Genomic DNA, 17,014 nt, shown 5'->3' with positions numbered 1-17,014 from the left:
TTATTATTTTATACTTAAAAAAGAGCCCATGTGGTTGTTTTTATAATTCCATGTACAAAACTAAATGTTCTTTAAAAGCTAATGGAAAATTAGAAATAAATAATCCCACCTTTTGTGTATTGGCCGATAATAATCTCACATTTAAAAATCACTAGTAATGGTCTCACCTTTTAACTATTTTTGTCTCACTGATCCTCCATTAAAAAATTCTTAACGTCGTTATGTTTTTTCTCTAGTTTTAAACCGATGTTTTAGGACTTTTGATCGGAAGAACGATATGAGTCAACTGATCTAAAACTTATTTTGAAACGGTTATAATTAAGTTCGGTGTTCACTTTGAAAAATCATGAATCCTATAATCCTAGACTACACAAAATTACTACAAGAAGCCAACACATACCCTTAACGTCAATCTAATTTGCTTTTAATAATACTAACACCAAAATCCACCACAACTCCACAAGTCGAACTCTCGACCTCCAAGGGAATGAACACCTTAGGCCATGCATTATACTTGAATGGTGAGAATAGTAAGAATGAAACATCACTAAAGACCAAAATTTGATATAACTAAGACAAAAACACGGTGATCCTATACATATCGATAAATTATTTTCTCATGTTTTATATTTGCATATACATGAGGAAGTGTTTTTTCATTAATTTTGCAAAATCTTTATTCATATACTCCTCACCACTAAAGCACTAATCATTAAAATACTCTAAATACATTTAATACCGTTACATAAATACATCAATTATCTAATAGTTAGCGACATAGTCAAGTGTGCTCCTGTCTAAGGCTAAATAGTAGAGCTCATTTGAGCCATTCCCTCTTATTCGTCATATTAACGTCACGTTAGCTTTTTATCCATCATTAAATTTCATTCCTCAACTCATATTATGGTTCATTCATCTCATTCTCCACCATTTTGTTATTTAATAATATAAATAACTGAAAAAGAACCAGAGCGAAATTTTACAAGTTTAAATATTAGTCAAGAGAACCTCAGCTCATTCGAAATCAATATAACAGAGCGAAATTCATAACAGAGCAAAATTTTACAAGTTTAATGGTGGATAAGGATTGTGTTAGAATTTAATATTGAAACGCGACAATATAATATCATCATCATCATCATCATCATCATACATCGTACTCAATATATCCCATCAATAGCAAAGCTATGATAGGGTCTGAGGAGGGTAAGATGTAGACAGCCTTACCTCTACCCTTTAGGAATATCCCGCGACAATATAATATATTAACTTCAATAAAAACGAGAGGCCTATAAACATTTGTACTCATGTTGTGAAGGTGAGAGTCTATTTAACCTTTATAGAGTTTGGTCAACGTGTGACATCTTAAACTCCGACACTCAACCGAAAGTCCAAACTTTGAACCCAAATAATAATAATAATAACATCAACCATCTCTCCAGATAACATCGCCTGTGTCTGCAATCTTTGCAAGGAGGAAACAGAAACAGTTTGATCATACTTCAACAACAAGAAAGCTGCTTGAATCTTGTTTTGGTTGCAGCAAAACAAAGTCAAATTATCCCACTTTTGACAATTTGTTGTAAGTAGTTTCTACATGGGTTCTTTGAATTTGTTCTAAATTCTCAGTTTTCTTGATTTTTTTTCATCTGGGTAGTGGTGAAGTTTTTGACTTTATTAACTTTGGTTTGTGTTTTTAGGGTTTTATTAGCCTGTTGATTGATATTATTAGCCTGCTCAACATTTCTAGTATTTTCTTTGATTTTTTGGATATTAGATTCTTGAATTCTTGGTTTTAGGGTTTGAATATTGTGTTTTTGTTATTATATATTCTTCTTTGTGCATTAAATCTTATGTGGGATTCTTTAATCATTGGATCAACACAAGAAAGTCAAAGTCTTCCAGTTGACAAATGTTTATCTGTAAATTATTGTATGGATTTCTTGAAATCATTTAAAGATCTCATTTTTGGGCTATGATCATCATATTTCTGGTCTTTTCTTCAAAATTTGGCTTATTTTGCATCTGGATTTTTTGTATGGTTGCTGCTTTTAGGGGTTTAGGTTTGTTTGGATGCAAGTTTCGAAACACACATGTGACGTTGTAATAACCTTTTAACGGTTCTAAGTGTCGATGAAGCAAGATTATATAGGTATATTAGTAACCGTAAACACATATCTAACCACCCCCTTAATACACTTGGAACTAACTTCATAGTAATTGATAAGTGTGTTTCTAATCATGTGATTATTTTCTGACTTTGTATTTCCTGCAGATTTGTTGATCCGGACCATATTACAAGAACTTGAGACTTGATTCTACTTTAGAATAACCCGAATCAGTTCTTTTTGAGATAATTTAAATGATATTTAAAAGATAATAATTTTAGGTGTGTGATTTCATGATTAGTGGCATAAAGTCGAAGGCTTTTTGGATGAACTAAAGTTAGAAGTTAACAAACATTTGCGTTTGACTTTTGACCAAGAGAAAGACCAGATGATAGGTAGAGTAGGAAGTTACCTTTCTCAAAGTGTATATTCTGTTGCAACTCCTTTTCACCCATTTGGTGGGGCCGTTGACATAATTGTTGTTCGACAACAAGATGGATCTTTTAGGAGCACCCCATGGTACGTTCGGTTTGGAAAATTTCAAGGTGTTCTTAAAGGGGCCGAAAAAATAGTAAAAATAGAAGTTAATGGAGTAGAAGCTGATTTCCATATGTATCTTGATAATTCTGGTGAAGCTTATTTTATCCAAGAAATCGACCCTGAGAAAGAGAATGATGTAAAAGATTCTGATAGTTTGTTAGAATCTGGAAAAGACGATTTTGCCCCCGAGAAAAACAATAATTTGGAGGTTCAGTTTCAAGATGATCATGCAGAGGGATCAGACTCTGATAGTGAAAAAAGATTATATGAATTTCAAGGTGAACAATCATCTCTTGATGGGTCGATTGAGTTGTCGGATTTCGAGTCTAATCGATTTGATAATTTAGAAAATGATTTGGAGTCAAATAGTTCTGAAGTTGTTTTGTTTAGCGTTGACGGTCAAATTTTGTCAGCTCCCATAACTTCAATGGAGGAGAATACTGAAAATGTGCAGTTAAGTACGCCTCAGTTTCATTTGGGCCCGATTGAAGGCCCAGAGTTTGAAGGTGAGTTGGATTTAAGTAATGAATCTTCATGGGCTCAATATTTGGATGGTATTAATAGATCCAAAGATAAAGGCAATGAAACTCAAATTGTAGTTAATTTAGAGAGAGAATTATCTATAAGAAGTATTGTTGATGATTCGCCGAGTGATGCAAAGAAAGAAGATGTTTTTAAGAGCTGTTTGGCGTTAAACGATTTGGGAAAGCAAGAAAATGATGGTGGTGATGGTGAAGTGGATGCTGAAGAATTACAAGTAGGAAACGGAAGTGTGGGGGTTGAAAAAGTTGAGTCCTTAACGTTAGATGTTAAAAGTGACAAAGGGGCTGCAAACGTCGAATCTTTGCGTGACGAAGGGGTTGAAACCGTTGAATCTTTAAAGTTAGAGGTTAAAAGTGACGAAGGGGTTGAAAACATCGAATTTTTGAAGTCAGAGGTTAAAAATAACGAAGGGGTTGTAAACGTGGAATCTTTAAGTTAGAGGTAAAAAATGACGAAGGGATCAAAGGTGTCGAATCTATTAAGTTGGAGGTTGAAACTGAATCTACAGAGGTGAATTTAGTAGATACTGAACATAAAGTTTCTGATTTTGAATTTGAACGGGCTGAAAATAGTTCACATGGGCCCGAAAATGAAGATGGTGAAGAATCTGTAATTGAGGAGCCTCAAAGGAATTATGATGATGAAAATTTTAATGGACTGAGACGTACATGTAAGTGATTGTCGGGTTGGAACGGGTCTTAACGGTTGGGTTGGCCCTGTAACATTTTTGGTGAAACTTATTTTTTGTTAAAACTAATATGTTAGATTTAATTACAAAATATATTACAAGAATAATCAAGTTTGAATGAAACAATTTATAAGGTTGTTTGTTTCAGAAATAGTTTTTTTTTTATATATTTTTATTTGATCAATTAAAGATAAACCATAATCTAAATTGACCAAATCTTAATTCACTATGATCTGAACCAACATTAATGTTTTTCTGAACTTGATGAATATTTCAGGGATAGAGCTATCTCTTTGTGGCAATTTACTTCGACCTGGTATGGGTTCAAGTACCGCTTTTGAAACCTTTAAGGCTCACCACATACCTGAGGAAGAATTCAAAATATCCGCATCATCAATTATCAAAAACGACAGCTTAATAGTCAAAATTCAAGATAAATACTTTACATGGGACAAAGTTGCACATATTGTTCTTGGAAAGGCTGCATACGGGCTAGAAATGCCCGTCGACCCCGCAGACGCAATTCCCGTGGACTGGACTGGGCCTGATTCAACGCCATCGGGCCGAAAATGGTGGCTCTGGCCCATTCCTTTTAGACGGGTCAAAACACTCGACCATAATAATAGTAATCTTTCGGAAGATGTTTTTCTCGATTCAGAGTCGGTTTTTGATCCCGCAGAAACAAGCCCGACAGGATTACCGTCTCCACATAAACAATTTGTTAGAACCCAAGTTCCAACTACCAAGCAAATATCGTCTTTGAATTTAAAAGATGGGCAAAATATGGTCTCGTTTATTTTTTCGACACGCGTTTTAGGAGTTCAAAAGGTTGATGCTCATATTTATTTGTGGAAGTGGAATGCAAGAATCGTGATATCGGATGTCGATGGCACGATCACAAAGTAAATTACTATATTGTATCAAATTCATGCTTTTCATTTTTATTGTTTCAGTTTTATGTGGCTTACTGTTTATGTCATGTTTTAGGTCTGATGTTCTCGGTCAATTCATGCCCTTAGTTGGAAAGGATTGGACTCAATCCGGGGTTGCTCGACTCTTCTCTGCTATAAAGGTATTTGTTATATACATTATTATTTCCTTCATAAGTTTGTTATTTATATTTTTAACGTGCAGGAAAATGGATATCAATTATTGTTTTTAAGTGCGCGTGCAATTGTTCAAGCGTATCTCACTAGAAGTTTCCTTATTAATCTCAAACAGGTACTCAATGCACTATTTCATAAAAGGTATTTTAGACATTTGGACAACGGTTATTTAAACATGTCGATAAATCATCAATCGTTTAATGTTTGTAGGATGGGAAAGCTTTACCGAATGGTCCGGTTGTTATTTCACCCGACGGCTTATTTCCTTCCTTGTACCGTGAGGGTGAGTATTAAATTATTGTGACATGATTAAATTTGTAGAGTTTATTTCATGAAGCAAACATTTTTTATTATTTTATTGTGCCAGTTATTAGAAGAGCGCCTCATGAATTTAAAATCGCGTGTTTGGAGGTAAGTATACACAAATCAAACAATATGCTCTTTTCATTTGATTATTCATGTTAATGTAAACATTTTATTCAGGATATCAAAGCTCTTTTTCCATCCGATTACAACCCGTTTTACGCGGGGTTTGGTAACCGAGATACCGACGAGCTTACTTACCTGAAAATGGGGATCCCGAAGGGTAAAATCTTCATAATTAACCCTAAGGTACTTCTTTTCCTAGTTGACTATTTACAGTATTTTGGTTTGACCTATCAGAAAACTAGAACATGAATAGGGCTAGTTTGGTCAAATTCCTAGAGTTACTTATTATTATTTTTTTTTAAAATTCAGTTTTGATTTTAAATTTCAGGGTGAGGTGGCGATTAGTCATCGGGTCGACATGAAGGGGAAGTCATACACGTCTTTACACACATTAGTCAATGATATGTTCCCCTCAACATCAATGGTCGAGCAGGTACGATTCATTTTTCTCTAGCGGGTTAAACGGGTCAAATCGTAGTAGAAAAGTAAACGGGCCGAAAGTTGGCCAAACTTATTTCTAATGCTCTCAACCTTTCAAGTTTATTTACACTTAAAAAGTATATTAATATTGTAATATTTAATAATATCATTTTGTAGTCATATTTTAACAAAAGATAATTTTGGAGCAAGACAACTTTTTTTAACATGACCCGACTGTTTTAATCGCTATTGACACGCCCAATATTTTGCAGGAAGATTATAACTCATGGAATTATTGGAGAGTACCATTGCCAGACATTGACTTGTAGTTACAGACTTATAGTTTGTAAGCAGCAATTCGTATGTTAAAACCAGAGGGTTGGTTTTTGTTTGTAAATCTAAACATAAACACTAGAGTCGGGTCGGTCAATTATGAAGATTTTGTCTTTGAAATCCATATAGTAGAATGAATTCATATTCTATTTTTATAAATATGCGATTAATTCATGAAGTTCAAGCACATTTATAAGACATTGTGATACGATTCTGAATCGTGTCACGTTTTGTAAAGTTTATTTCATGAAGCAAACTTTTCATATTCTTTCCTTGTGATTATTCATGTTAATGTGAAATGTTTAAACATTTTCTACATGATATCAAAGCTCTATTTCCATCCAATTGCAACCCGTTTTTCACGGGTTTGGTAACATGGTGAGAAGATTCACTTTGTAGTTTCTATTTTCATGTAGCTGAGCGTGTCTTCTTATTAAATCCGATTGTAATCAGATGGAAAAAGAGTTTTGAGATCATGTGAAAGATGTTTATTAAACGAGCACAGGATCTTGGCATCAATAAGCCTAATCTATAAGACATCTAACCATAAATTAAAAGAATTGTGCTACCATAGATTGAATTCCAGACTAAGGGCATAAACCGACTAAACATTTAACATAAGCAAATACAAACGTAAAATTTAATTATTTCATTTAAAAGAATAAATCTATATTATTAGTGACAAAGTCATATATAGAAGACACATTGGTTTTAAGTTAAAAGGTTGTATATATAAATTACTAAAGGGTCGTGATTTCTCACTTTAGACGATGTGGGATTAAAAAGTACAATATATGCATACGTAAATTCTCAATAAAATTTATAAAATGTATTCTATATAGGTTTTCAACAAATATATTCAATTTTAAAATGTTGAAGTTTGATTCATATCCGCTTTGAACTCGAATTCATAGTCATTTTTAAATTTAATTCGAGTTCGAGATTCGAATTCTAATTAATTCATTCTATTAGAATTTAGGCAATTAATATCTTCCGTTCTAGTTTCAAAACTATTACAAACTTGTGGGACTTTGTTGGATAATAGGCCAAGTATTTTAATTTAGATTTTATGTCTTTAAATAGGTGACTGGTTAATTTAATAATTAGATGAGTTGTTTAAAGTTTAAACCTATTTTTTTACATTTTTATTTCTTTTTAAAATAAAAATATATGACATATGCCTTAGTTACCAACCATACTTGAATTTTTGATTCAAATATGTTAAGGATTATATGTATTAATTAGGATTTTTATAACCTTTTGTCAGCTTTCATATCACTACATATGTGATATATATCGTGCCCCTAAATTAGCTGCGTGGTGTAACATGTTTCTAAAAAAGTATGTGTTCGTATTTGGAAAATATGACACAATTAGTTATAGTCATCGCGTGTTGTTCGTGTCTAGCAGTATAGCACCACAAATTATCGTGCCTTGTCGGACTAGTTGCTTTAGGGAGAAAGACCACACAAATACTTGTGGGGCATATATAAAATATGACAAGAGTAGTAGTCTCGAGGGGCAAATCAGTAACTTCAAGTAAATAAAAGCGAGCGAAATGCGAGGCAAACGAGCTGTACGAACGAACAAAACATTCAACCAAATTCCGTTATATTTCCGATTACTATTAACCGTTTTCACCACCGCACTCCGTCCGTTCAATCTCACCAAATTATTCAATATTTTCACCGTCACATTCCTGGTAGATGTCATGGATACGATCGGCGATGAACAAAGCAGCCGAAGTACCCGGCGGCGCCATATTCAGAGCGGCGGTGCGTACTTACACCGACAGCGTTGTCCAGCACGCCGGATATTCAATTACCGGTGTATCCAATCCTTTTCACGATCGCATTGTAATCACTCATCTAATTATTTTAATATCATGACGTTGTTCCTTCTTACATACAAATTAGGGTTAATTTTGCCGTAGTTGCTAACATGTCACTCCAAATCGTTATTAGTATATATTATTATTATTTCTGAAATTAGGTATACGCTAAGTGAAGTTAGTATTTCTCCCCATATATAATAGTTTAAATGATAAGTTTATTAGCTAGGTTTTGTTACTTCCAGACAATACTTCGCATGTCCAAATATCAACCACCATTAGAGCATAGGGGTGCAAACAAGTCAAGCCCGAGCTTGACCAGGCTCGTTTTAATTACACAGAGCTCAAGTGGCTTGTTTCGATCTCTATTTCTGAAGCTCGACCTCAGCTCACGAGTAGTTTTCCAAGCTCGAGTTCAGCTCGCTTTCTATTTGTTAATTAATTTTTGTATTTTTATAATTATTTTTTCAATTATAAATTTATATATAACATAGTTTATATTATTTAGTTATTTTTTCATAGCATTATATATATATATATATATATAATAAAAATTATAAAAATGGTAGTCTCGTTTAGGCTCGCGAGCCGGCTCGAGGTCCACAAGTGAAGCTCGGGCTCGTTTATTAAAAAGCTTGGTTTTAGGCTCGAGCTCAAGCTCAGGCTCGTTTGGGCTCACCTCAATCGAGATTTTCACGAGCCGATCTCGAGTAGCTCACGAGCGGCTCAGCTCGTTTGCACCCTATTATTAGATTTTTAGGCATTTAGTATGTGGTTAAATGTCAATCAGGAAATTCGTACCGGAACGAAATATTAATGAAAATTAACCTTCAAGTTTTAACATATGAGCACATCCTGGTTACTTACTTATGATCACCTTTGCTCATTTTGTCACATTATTATTATTTAATTTTGTTAGTTGCATCATTAATAGTGTAATGAAAGAAATATAACACTGTCATCGTGAAAAAGCAGGCTCCTCAGAGCATACAAAGTTTTAGTGATGTAGCTAAGAGGCTTGAAGAAGCTTCTGTTTCTTGTAAAAGGGAAGACAGAGCTGAGCTGCTAAAAAGTTGGTTATGTGCTCTTAGAGAAGTTGAAAAAATAAATGGAAGCCAGGCAGAGAGTTTTGGGAAAAGTCTTGAGGATCCTCATACATTAAGTGATAAGAATGTTACTACTGGAAAGGCAGCTATGGTAAGTGAGAAAAGGGGACATGATTTTTCTTGTTATTACTGCATTCAGTTGTGGATTTGTGTGAAGTAATATGCAAACAAGGTTAGTTTCACTTTGCCTTGTAAATGTTGGTGTTTAAAACAACTCTATCTTGCAAGGCAAACGAAATCAGTTAAAAATGGGACCAGGAATGAAATGAGGTCCTAATATGATTAAATGTGGGTACAAATATCGTTTCTTATTATTGTTTCGTTTGATAACATCATTTTTATATTTGATTGCTTATTATAATTTGGTTATATTCTTTATGGATATATCCATCATTTTTATGTTTTCATTTCTTTCAACAGATTCTATATTATGACCCTGATCTTGGAAGTGTACCAATGAATTTTCGTGATGTTTTTCTTCTGAGTCAAGCTCTTGAAGGCATGACATCAATGGTAAGTATAGGTCAAAGCAATTTATTCTCTAGCATGAATAACAGTCTGTAACATACAATCACCAATGATTGGTATAAACTTGTAGTGTATTGATGATAGTTTATTTTTAAATATCATATCAGTTGTTTTGTATTTGCTGATTCATGGAGCTTAACCGCAGGTTCACTCTTTTGTATGACTCTGATTCTTGGTGCACCAAATGAGGAGGAAAGTTTGTTGCTGCTTGAACTATTTGGGTATCTATTCTCACTATCCTCATTGAAATTCTTCCACAAGCTAATGCTATAATCGTTCAACTATCAAGTAAATTTACTTTCATGCCCTTTCTTTGGATGTAAGATTTGTCTAACAGGAGGGAGGGACGTCCATGAGGTGGTTATGAAAAGTATAAAAGATCTGGCAAAAGCATTTACAGATTATGATAGTGAAATGCTGGTAATATTAACTCTTAGATACTTTTGAGAGGGGCTAATTGCGTAACAGTTGACATACTTTGGTCTGATCTCTTTTTTTGTGTAACCAACTTTTTGTAGGCCAGAAACACTATCAAAGTTTTTAAAAAATTGATTTAAATTATAAGGTAATTACCTAAGATAACAATATAAAAAAGCCACACGAGCCCCGTGCCAAAAAAACCGGAGTGGTCAATACATACATATAGACACATCAGCTGACACATCATCAGTTTGACAGGCTTACATTACATTACATTAAAATTTTGAAAGTTGGTTACATAATCAGTTCTTGTGAAACTTTGATGGTTTTGCTGGCCTAAAAAAGTTGGTTTCCCAAAACGACAGAAGTCTTGATCAAAGTCGATTACCTCCTTATGCTGTTAGTTCCTTTTGAATTTAATGAATCTACAGGGTTGAAGTTAAACGGCTCACAACTTGTCTCAGGTAAGGAGGGAAGAACTGCTTCAATTTGCTCAAACTGCAATTAGTGGGCTGAAAGTAATGGCTGATGTGGCAAAGTAAGTAAAAAATATATATATTATAGTTTGCACGTGTTATGCGTAGGACTTTTACATGATTACTTTCCATAAAGTTGCATAATTCTGTCGTTTATTTTAGTGATAATATTTCTTTACCCTGTGTTCTTTCTTCTTTAAAAAAAAAAATACCTGCTGATGCACTTCTTATTAGTTATTATTTATAACGTTTATTTTTGTGTAATATTGTGTCTATTGCTTGTTTGTTCTGCCCTCAGAGTAGATTCCGAAATTTCACAAATACAGCAAAGCTTGGATACAATGAAATGCCATAAATCTGATGGTGAGAGCAGTGAGAATTCTTTTGAAGAAATAAACAGTACATCAACAATGGTAAAAATCTCAAGTTAGTGTTAATCTTCTAAATCATGTCTTAATTTCAACTTTTAATTGGGTCTAACATTTGACAAAGAAACTTGCAATTAATTTAGCAATATTTGGTAAATGTTCAATTGAAGTTTTGGGATTCTCAAAGTGCTCTAACATTGTAGATAGCAGCTTAAATTTATAAAAAATACGCTTTTCTTGACGCAGGATACAAAAGAATCTGTTGCCCATATTCAACTGTGCTGCAGATTGAAGTCTCTTTTATTAAAGAAAAGAATGTTAAAAAAAGGGGATACGCCACAGACTCACTTTCAGAAAGTATGGGCTGTCTTAGTCTTGACTCTTGATCTATAATTTTTATGGCAGTTTAGCCTTCTTGTTAGCTTATTGAAGAATTATATTTTGTCTGATTATCTAATTATTATGTAGGTTGATAAATTAAAAGTTTTGTTAGAGTCTCTTCATAACTCAGCCTACAAAACTGAAAAGCGTATGCTAGAGCATAGGTAACTAATTATTTCTTTTTGCCTTTGTATATATGTATCTGAATTGGTTTCAAGGAAAATCTAGATTGTGCGATTTTTATTTTATTTAATTGCCTTGCTGTTATTTTTGGCTGCTCAAAAGAGAGTTTTAGTGAAGATGCTATTTATTTATAAGTTTTAAAGCTTTTTCAAGAACCAACCATGCTTATAAGGGTAAATAGTGGTGTTCACTTTGAAATTTTATGGACTCGAACTGACAACAGATGATAGGATCTATCTTTTGTAAATGTTTCCATTTTTTTGTCATTTATGATGGATTTGATTTCTTTCTGCACTGAACTCTGGCAACTTCTTTTAAATTATTATTTGAATGTTTTGTTAGGGAACAAAAGAAAGAAATTCTTACCTTTTGTGTAGCAAGAACAAGTGAAGTCAGCCAAATTGAGAAGGTGTGTTAATATTTTGGAAATCACTTAATATTTGCATTTATAGATTCCATCATCTTATAATGACGTTTAGCGGATTGCTTGTTTGTTGCATCAGTTCTTTGCATGATTGTAAATTACTGGTGTTCCAGCTATAACAATAATAATAAAAATCAGTGGCGAAGTATATTAAACCCCCCCCCCCCTGCGCGGAAAATTATATACGTAGTGTAAATATACTCTTTTTCGTCCGAAATTTTGAGCGCCCCCACGAGTTTTTGTCTATAATATTCATTAGAATAATAAATGCACTCTTTTTATTGAGCCAGTGTGGATGAAAACCTCTAACCTGCCTGGTTCTTTTAACATATTTTAATAATATCATAAAAACGTTATCGCTTGTGTTACATTACTACTTTACTAGTGATGGTATTTTTCAGGATTTGGAAGCTGAAATTAGTGCGATTGAAAAGCAAAGGGACAAACTTGAAGCTGAGCTGAGAGAGGTAGCCTTCTTTCTTTGCAATGATTTTTGTCAAATGAAAGACAAACATGAAGAAAAGACTAGGGCATATTATGACACTAATCCTGTGATTCCTTTTAGCAAAATGTGAATTTTAAAATATTCTATACTTTTTGCAGATTAAGTTTGTGAAACTTTATTTTGAGCATAACATTGTTATGCTCCTTTAATTTGTATCAGTCATTATAATTAATACTAATGAGCATCATTATAACAATATTGTCTGATTAGACTGTGTGTTTAGGTCAATAGCACATTGGTTGATGGAATAACTCGCCTTCAAGATGCCAGAGAACAACGGTTACAGTTTGATGAAGATAATAATAACTTCTTTCTAAACCTAAAGGAAAAGGTGCGATTTTTTTAGCATAATATTCTTCAATGTAGATCACATTTAGCCATTTAGGACACGGGTTGTATTTATCTCAGACCGGTCAAACAGAAGAAACTTAGCTAACATATTAATTCAAAAAGAATAAAAAGCTAACACATTAATTCAAACATCTTCCTGAATTGTTTTATTCAATGATTTATATAATTATTACAATAATCTTGATTTTTTAATCGCTAACACATTAAATAATATAACTACTAGTTTTTAGTGGGTGCAACCTGGCCCGGCCCATTTGACCCATTTGACCCGTTACTCAACCCACCCATCTTGTCTCTTCTAATAATCTACCCACATAAAATCTCTCTTTTGTGATATACCCTTATTATGTAAATGATATTGCATAGGAAGATGAACTCTCAAAAGCAATTGTTTCATATAGAGCAGAAGCAGATGCCTGTGATGCATTTATTAATTTTCTGGAATCTACATGGGATTTCCAGTCCTCATTTGCAAATCAAAGGGACAAGCAGGTCAAGTATGTACATTTGTTTGATTAATTTTGGATTTTATATATGCTCTTAGTTCATCATCGTGTATCATATGACACTTTATGATTATGATTTTTTTCTTGCATGTTTAAGTGATCAATTGCAGAATCATGAAGCATACATTGTAAATGTGGTTGCTAGTTTCTTAACTACATACAAGGTACTTTAAATCTTATCATAATCACTACGTATTTTGTTTTTTACTTTTTATTTTTTAATTCCACCTGCTTTATTTTTTATTTTTTAATTCCACCTGCTTTGGTAATAATGAATCTTTTAGGATCAACTGGAGCCTGCCATTGCCAATTTGAGGAAGCTGCTACCGAGCCTGAAAGGGTACATTTATACACTCAATAGTATAAAACATGCAAAATCATTTGTAACATTTATTAAATTGTGCTGGAATTTGGTCTATTATAGGTATCAGTATGTAATCGATCCAGATGAAGAATTTTTGCAAGAAACCAAGCAAAGGGTAAATATTGAGCAGGAATATCTTGATGCAGAAGCCAAGGTGTGGTTCCACCTCAACGTGTAAATGTTATTAGTGGTTGATTATTTGCATTATACCTTACATTATCAGTTAAAATTGTGCAGGTTGTGAACATCTTTAATACAGTGGAAAGCATTAAAGAACACTTTTATAGTGCAGTTGATGATGCTTCTAGGTAAAGTAGCTTTTGAAAATCAATCAAATAATCTTAACATATGACATTATTTTGTTACAAACACACTAAACTTCATTTTTTTTAAGTCTATTTAGGTAGTGTTTTATCTCCAAATAGGAAAATAGTCAGCGGGTTGAAAGTTGCCAAAAAAAGTCAACCCATACCCTTTTATGCTATTTTCTTATTTCACTTCTTTTATCACTTCTAAATTTTGTATGTTAAAACTCTGCGCAGGAAAGATACTGAAGAGATTAATGAGCTATTCAACACGATTGAAAAACTTGAACGCGACTTCAAAATCAACAAAAGGCCAATTTTGAGGATTGAAATCCCAACTAATGAAGAGCTATTACTATTATCTCCATCAACAGGAAGTCCTCAAGGTGTTAAGATTTCATCTCCCGTGCGCGTTATGCCAGATTTTAAGTCAATATTTTCTCAAAACTTAATCAAATCTCCTAGAAAAAAACCATATATACCCTTAGGCGTGTCCTGTGAAAACCCTCCTGTTTCAACCATGGAAAATGATATTAAACCAACAGAAAACAAACAACAAAAAGTCAAAGTGCAGGAACCTGAAAAACCATCACATTCTGATATAAGCGCATCAAATCTGACCTTAAAAGTTGAGAATACAACTTTAAGTGAAACGTCACAGGTGTCTGAGAGCCAAGAAAGCAAATTGCCTGAACATGCTAAAGTAGACCTTGATAAAGAGTTGATGACATCGGCTTTGAAAAAAGAAACCGATTTGAATACTGAGACGACACAAGGCAGGCCCGGAGAAACACCTGAAGCTTCTACAGGTAATGGCGAAACGTTAGGCCTGTAAACGAACCGAACAAACATGAACTGGGCATGTTCATCTTCGTTCATGTAACTTTAACTGAACACAAACAATTTGTCGAATGAATTTTTTAGTTCATGTTCATTCGTTAAGAAAATGAACATGTTCGCGTTTGTTCGTTAAAAATCTAATTGAACAGTTCACGAATCACGAACGTAAATGGACATAATTGAACAAACATAAATGAACACAAACGAGCAAGTCTAATACATCAAGTATCCAATAATGTTAATGTACGTTGACAAACACATCTAAATTAGTGGTTAACATGTACATGATTCATCCAACAATTGGTCATATTTATATATTTGATATTTTCTTTTAATTTTTAAACGGACATAAAAGAACAAGCATATATGAATGAACATAAACAAAAGTTCACGAATGTAAATGAATGAACGAAACATGTGGTCATGTTCTTTCGTTTGATTAAATGAATAAAAATATCGGTTCACGTTCATTCTTTAGTAAATAAACGAATATGAATCAACTTCCTGCCGAACGGTTCACTGGATGTTCGGTTAGTTTGCATGCCTAAGAGAAGTTACTACTCTATGAGGTTACAAAATGGGTGGGTCACGTAACGGGCCAAAACAATTTCAGGTCAAAATTGGTAATTACTAGTACGGGTTGACCCGAAACACTTTTTTTCTGAATTTTCTTATTTTTTTATTGATAACTGGCACAATATGTTTATGTTTGACTAACTTATACTATTTCAATATTGGTATAATATTTTTTAGTACAATTTGTATGCACTAAAAATACTGTTTTGGTGACTTTTGACATGTTTGACCTTTAACTAACAATGTTCAATTTGACCTCTTAAAAGATAATACATAACTGGGGTTGACTCATTCATAAGTAACTGGTTGAAAATTTCACCTCTTTTAGACTCCAATACCGAAATACCAGAATTGCCCTTGGGTGCAGAACACTTAAGTGGGAACAAGAAGCCAGTAGACCCTGATGAGAAACTGTCAAAATCTAACTCAGAAGTTAAGGAGAAAGATCAAATTTCTACAGAAGATATTGCTAGCAGGGAACCTGATGAAGTAGTTGTGAAAGAACAGAAAGATGACAGTTATCCTCACAAAAATGACAGAAACTAGCCCTGGTAAGTTGAAAACCTCTTGACTTGTGACAATCTGTCCCACATTGGTTATGCATTGAAGTGGTAATATAGGCGGGCTAACGGGTTGGGTAACTGGTGAAAATGGTTTTGGTCAAACTCTGCTACAACAATAATAATACTTTTAAGAAAGCGATTTAAGACGTATACCTTTTAAAAAAACATTTTGGGTTTGTCTCGTTAGAGATAATACATAACCCACAATAATTTATTTGTAAATGAATTGTCATCTCTAGTAATGCCTCAGGTCCTTAGTTTCGAATATTTTATTTTTGAATTTTGTTTTGCAATATGATTCTCAGGTGAGGGTGACGGCTTTGACAGTAAATAAGGAGCACAAAGCTTGAGATTTCATAAAGATGGTATACTTTTCAAATAATATTATATAAAATTTGTATAGAAGAAAAACCCAGGTCTAGTTTGTGTTGGCTGAGCAAAGAGTTTATCAACTTGTCTTAATGTTTATAAAACTTTATATATTTAGAAAAAGTTCCCTTTGTAGTTTCAGAAATTCGCATTTTAATCAATTTATGTCAAGATCAATTTCTGACTTGAATGTTCGACTCAAGTCACTAAATCATATCAAAGGCAAAGTTGGCGCCATGGTACATTTTGACGTTTAATCTTTATTCGGACACAGGAAAGATTCATAAGCGATATTGTATTCAACCGACAACTCATAAATATGTTGATAGCAAACTTATAATCATTCTTGATAGATGTAGTTTATAGCCGGGTCCATAGTCTCAGGTATAACTATTCCAATAACGGATACACTTATTACAAACCTAAAGATTTTGCTTATAAACTAAACTAAAATAAACTATATAAAAAACAAGTTACTTTTCTCTAATTTGACGCTCATATTGTTACGTTTTCCCTTTTTAAATATTATATTATATATACGTTTTGGGGTTTTGACGTGTGCGTATGTTGTACTTACTAGAGAATGAATGAAAATGATTCACCCATCAATACTTAAGTTTATTCCACATCATAGAAATTTAAAAAATAGTCGCATGTGAATGTAGCATGTTCAATTGAATAGTAGTAAATGCAGGAGTGATCTTTGTAAAAGTTTGGCTAGTCGAGTATTATAAGTATATGACACATAAAA

General features: G+C 33.3%; 2 protein-coding genes across 2 annotated transcripts in view; both read left to right on the top strand.

Moving 5' to 3' along the window:
• LOC143577907 (soluble inorganic pyrophosphatase 1-like) overlaps positions 1-17,014 on the top strand; it is an 83,074-nt gene that overhangs the window by 1,623 nt on the left and 64,437 nt on the right. The window lies entirely within an intron of this gene.
• Positions 2,373-6,361, top strand: LOC143577887 (phosphatidate phosphatase PAH1-like). Its single transcript, XM_077061613.1, has 10 exons — positions 2,373-3,463; positions 3,658-3,861; positions 4,157-4,781; positions 4,867-4,951; positions 5,014-5,100; positions 5,196-5,268; positions 5,353-5,396; positions 5,469-5,597; positions 5,743-5,847; positions 6,107-6,361. The coding sequence occupies exons 1-10, from the start codon at positions 2,497-2,499 to the stop codon at positions 6,161-6,163; spliced, it is 2,376 nt and encodes a 791-aa protein (XP_076917728.1). The 5' UTR covers positions 2,373-2,496; the 3' UTR covers positions 6,164-6,361.

Source organism: Bidens hawaiensis, unplaced genomic scaffold (genome assembly GCF_021521415.1).
Source record: "Bidens hawaiensis isolate Kalapana, Puna unplaced genomic scaffold, B.hawaiensis_p1.1 tig00001461_1, whole genome shotgun sequence".
Lineage (NCBI taxonomy): Eukaryota > Viridiplantae > Streptophyta > Magnoliopsida > Asterales > Asteraceae > Bidens > Bidens hawaiensis.
The sequence above is the reverse complement of the archived record's forward strand: the minus strand, read 5'-3'. Positions and strand labels throughout refer to the sequence as shown.

Coding starts and splice junctions, on each gene's coding strand:
- LOC143577887 (XM_077061613.1), top strand. CDS start 2,497: ATGATAGGTAGAGTAGGAAGTTACCTTTCTCAAAGTGTATATTCTGTT. Junction 3,464..3,657: donor CTTAACGTTAGATGTTAAAA/GTGACAAAGGGG, acceptor AAGGGATCAAAG/GTGTCGAATCTATTAAGTTG. Junction 5,598..5,742: donor TCTTCATAATTAACCCTAAG/GTACTTCTTTTC, acceptor TTTAAATTTCAG/GGTGAGGTGGCGATTAGTCA.